Source organism: Metopolophium dirhodum, chromosome 2 (assembly GCF_019925205.1).
Source record: "Metopolophium dirhodum isolate CAU chromosome 2, ASM1992520v1, whole genome shotgun sequence".
Lineage (NCBI taxonomy): Eukaryota > Metazoa > Arthropoda > Insecta > Hemiptera > Aphididae > Metopolophium > Metopolophium dirhodum.
This window is the reverse complement of record NC_083561.1, coordinates 673,379-677,730: the sequence shown is the minus strand read 5'-3', so window position 1 is coordinate 677,730 and position 4,352 is coordinate 673,379. Positions and strand designations below refer to the sequence as shown.

The following is a 4,352-nucleotide window of genomic DNA, read 5'->3' as shown; positions in this document are numbered from 1 at the left end:
CGCACTGCACTATATAATCATTATCTATACACACACACACAAGTAAATACATAATATATATTATATTATATAGGTATATGTACGTACTTCATTACTCTGCAGTACACGCGTATACCATACCTATGTATACTGTATTATAGGTAGGTAGGTAAGCGCGTACTACGTTATTAAAAAAGAAAAACCATTATATTATTAAAAATTAATGACTGCCCGCCGTCGTCAGACCAATTTGTTTACTTCGCGCGTGAAAGAAAAAAAACCGCGTTGGGCGCGAGAGACCTTCGGACGACGTCTGGCGTACCATTATTATTGTTATTATTACAATTATTACTCGACGTGTATTTAAATGGGTATTAGGCACATCGACAGGTGCCCGTTTGTTATATCACCAGGACTATGCGCAGCGTTCTTTGTTCGCGCGGAGTCTTCGCGGTATAATCGCCTCTCGTATAATAGACAACGTCGTATAGTCTACAACTGTAAAAAGGGTTGATCTCTGGCAAAACGTGAAATACCTATAGTTATTAATATCGTAGAAGGGATTTTTTTTTATTCGCCATAATATTACATGTTTTACCATTATTATACCTCCGATCGTCGGGACACTTGTTCGAATTTGGAACTGCGCCGCCGTCTTCCTACCAGCAGCACAGTGACGATAAAAATAATAATAATATTATAACGATGACGAAACTCTCCTTAAGCGCAAAACACTCATCCTCGAACAACACGCATAAATTATTATTTTGAAGTGATTTGATGTATTCAAAGTGCACTCGGTTTATTCAGTTCATTAGAAATTTATCGCATACCTAACACTCTTGCAAAGTTTTCAAAAACGTTATACTATATACAGTGTATGGTATAACAACATTTGGTTTACGTAACAAAAGTTTTGCAGAAAGTTTGCTGCGGCATCCTGCGGTACACAAAGTATTTTATGGCGGATTTGACTACTAATCCTTATGCAAATCTACCAATACCAATGTCTACTTGTGAAACTTTAATGGAAACCTTTGATATGATTTATAATTTTAAGAGTGTGTTTTTAATATAGTACAGTGCAGTGTATAATATAATATTATGTATATTACTTAATACCACAAGTCTACAGTGGGTATTTTTTCCAGACACATTTTAGATTTACAATAAAATTGTCTCTGTGGTAAATTGCGTCCTTTAAGTAATAATAATAATATGTTTTTAAATAATTAATAAATTATAATTTACCAACAGGAATATTAATTGCGCGTTTGATTTGACCTTCTACGGTTTAGCATAATTTTAATTTTACGAGCAGAGCTTAACTATAGTATTTTACTGCCGGCAGACTGCTGTTCGTGAAATTACCATTTTTTACACAGTTGATTGATTTTTCAGAGACAAAACTCGAAAAGAATCATATTTTTTATGAACGACGTTGAGTATTTTTGCTTTGAATACACCCACTCGCACAAATAGGATAAAGTATAAAATAATCAAACATATAAAGTACATGAAAACAAATTTATTTCGAATGCTTCACAATATAATATATAATATTTTATATATATAATATATAGTTTTTTATGTATAATGTTGTGTTTGATGTTAATATACATATTTTAAAAACTATTTATACAATGAAATTTGTAAAAAAAAACATATATTAAAATTGAACATTAGCAGTCAAAAAACATATTATATTGCAACGACCCAAAAAGTACACAACTCTGTACTTTGAGATCTATTATGTTAACAGACAAATAATGACATATTGTTGTTGTGTATATTTTATACTACTATACTGATGGTAGAATATTGATTACGATGTCACTTAACTAAAAAAAATATACCTAGATTTTGATTGTTTCGTTTGTGGTGCTGTCGCCGACAGTCGCGAATGGCTTTGGTCGCGAGTGTGGCGAAGCACGGTAACCTAACCTATAAAATATATTATGACTGGAGCTTTTGATCAGTACGAGCTGCCGTGAGACGATCCATGGGATGATCCGTATGACGACGATCCGTGGGATGAGCCGTAGGACGAGATTCCGTGAGATGGTCCGTAAGAAGCACTGCTGTACGATGATGGTCCGTAAGAGCTGCTGCTGTACGATGATGGTCCGCTGCTGTAGGAAGGTCCGTACGAGTTGCTGTATGAAGAGCTACCGTGGGATGGTCCGTATGAGTTGCCGTATGAGCTGCTTTCGTATGCGCTGCCACCGTGGTGGTATTCATCGTGGCTGGGAACTTCGTATGGCACTGGCACCTCGACCTTGACGGGCACCTTGACTGGGTATGGGACGTGCTTCTCAACGGTGTACGGGACTGGCTTGTCGACTGGGTATGGGACGTGCTTCTCGACTGTCACTGGGTACGGGCGGTCGACGGGTACGTGGACTGGGTATGGGACGTGCTTCTCAACTGGGTATGGGACGTGCTTCTCGACGGGTACATGGACTGGGTATGGGCGGTCGACTGGAACCTTGACTGGGTATGGGACGTGCTTCTCAACTGGGTACGGGACGTGCTTCTCGACGACTACTTGGTATGGCTTGGGTACGTGGACGGTGTATGGCCTGTCAACGGGTACCTTGACTGGGTATGGCACCTCCTTGTAGACGGCGTACGGTTGTGGCACGGGCACTTTGACTGCGTATGGCACGGGTTTCTCGACGTGCACGGCGTATGGACGGGCAACATGGACTGGGTACGGGCGGTCGACGGGCACTGCTACCTTGACGGGGTATGGCACGTGCTTCTCGACGGGCACGGGGTACGGGTGTCCGACCTCCTTGATGACGGTCTTGGACAACAACTGTGCGTGACCGTGGTAACCGATGTCGTGCGCGGCGTAACCGTAACCGGCGCTTCCGTAACCGGCGCTTCCGTAACCGGCGCTGCCGTACGCTTCGTAACCACCGTCCGACTCATAACCGCCATAACCGAATGACGAGAGGTGTCTCTTGCCCTTGCTGGAGTCCGCAGTCACCGCCGCCTTAGGTTCCGCTGCCTTGACTGAGTCCTTCTTCGCTTCTTCGCTGGCGAACGCGTGGGCGCACAGACCGAGCGCGCAAACCGCGTACAACAAACCCTTCATCGTGCTAACAGGTGGCGGACGATGTGATAATATTATTTATCAGTCGTGTAGTGCGATTGCGATCTGTTGATACTGCTTCGGTTGTTGCAAGTGTGACCGTTTGTTGAACGGTGGTGATCGACGACTGACCATTGATCACCAGGACCCGCTGGTTTTGTAGTGTCCGTCGCCCGAAAAAGGAAGTGGTCCCGGTCGCCCCTACCCCGAGACGGTCCGCGGCGCCGATCCGCCGATCGAGGGTAGGCGGTGAAGAGGACACGAAGCCGCCGCCACCGCCGCCTCGTCAGACCTACTTTCTATAGACCGCCGGCCGGTTCTGTGCCGAGGTCCGTGCACGACATTACGCGATTGCGCAACGACGACCGCCGCCGCCGATGATGCATTACATTTAAATATCATAATAATAATATCATCATCATAATAGCACTTGTAAAATGTACGACATTTTTTTCCAAGTTTTTTTGTTTTTCAATTCACGCGCATTCCATTCGGAAACGTCTGTCGATAGACACTCGGGGTCCCCTGTGTTGGCTGGGTCATCCTTCTGCGTGCGTCGTTGGTCACGACTATTATACTCTAATTTATTCATTCAAATAACAAAATATTCATATCACATTATAATGTTATTAGTAATTATTACTGTCACTGACACTCACCGTCGTAAAAATTGTCGATCCACAGTGCATCTCGTGTTCTACCACCCCGAAACTACCTTTTGAGTTCTTTGCTCTCGGTTATCTAAGGTATTTTATCGACTACGATAATGTAGGTACTATAATGCTCGTATTATTTACTCGTATTCGAAAGACAGGCACTACGATCGATGTAATTTCGAAATGTCACCGCGACGCCCGCGTTCAGCTTATTATTATTTTTTACTTTTATATTCTTATTTGTTTGAACTAGCTGCAGCAGTTGTATATCGGAATCGTTTTAATGATCTAAACGAACCGGAGAAATGGGTGCCCATACGAATAATTATGAAATTCCGATTAAAATCGATTATTATATAACACTTATATTATACGTAGGTATACCTAACCTATAGGTTCTACAGCTATTTATATGATAGTTTATTGTTTGTCGACTATACTGACATATTAATAATGTTTGTACGACATAATTAAACTGTGTCGCTCGTATATTAACTCGATCTTACAATATTAATCACCTATAAAATATATTATTTTTACACCGGTCATGTGAATTATATAAATTATTTTTAATTATTTAAAAACGAATGGGAAAATAAAATAAAAAATGTCGTTAC

General features: G+C 41.6%; 1 protein-coding gene across 1 annotated transcript; it reads right to left on the bottom strand.

Moving 5' to 3' along the window:
* Positions 1–1,492: 1,492 nt before the first annotated feature.
* Positions 1,493–3,222, bottom strand: LOC132939404 (uncharacterized). Its single transcript, XM_061006555.1, has one exon. The coding sequence runs from the start codon at positions 3,080–3,082 to the stop codon at positions 1,955–1,957; it is 1,128 nt and encodes a 375-aa protein (XP_060862538.1). The 5' UTR covers positions 3,083–3,222; the 3' UTR covers positions 1,493–1,954.
* Between the last annotated feature and the right edge of the window lie 1,130 nt (positions 3,223–4,352).

Bases quoted from the DNA above. Each gene is read 5' to 3' on its own strand.
- LOC132939404 (XM_061006555.1), bottom strand. From the start codon at position 3,082: ATGAAGGGTTTGTTGTACGCGGTTTGCGCGCTCGGTCTGTGCGCCCAC.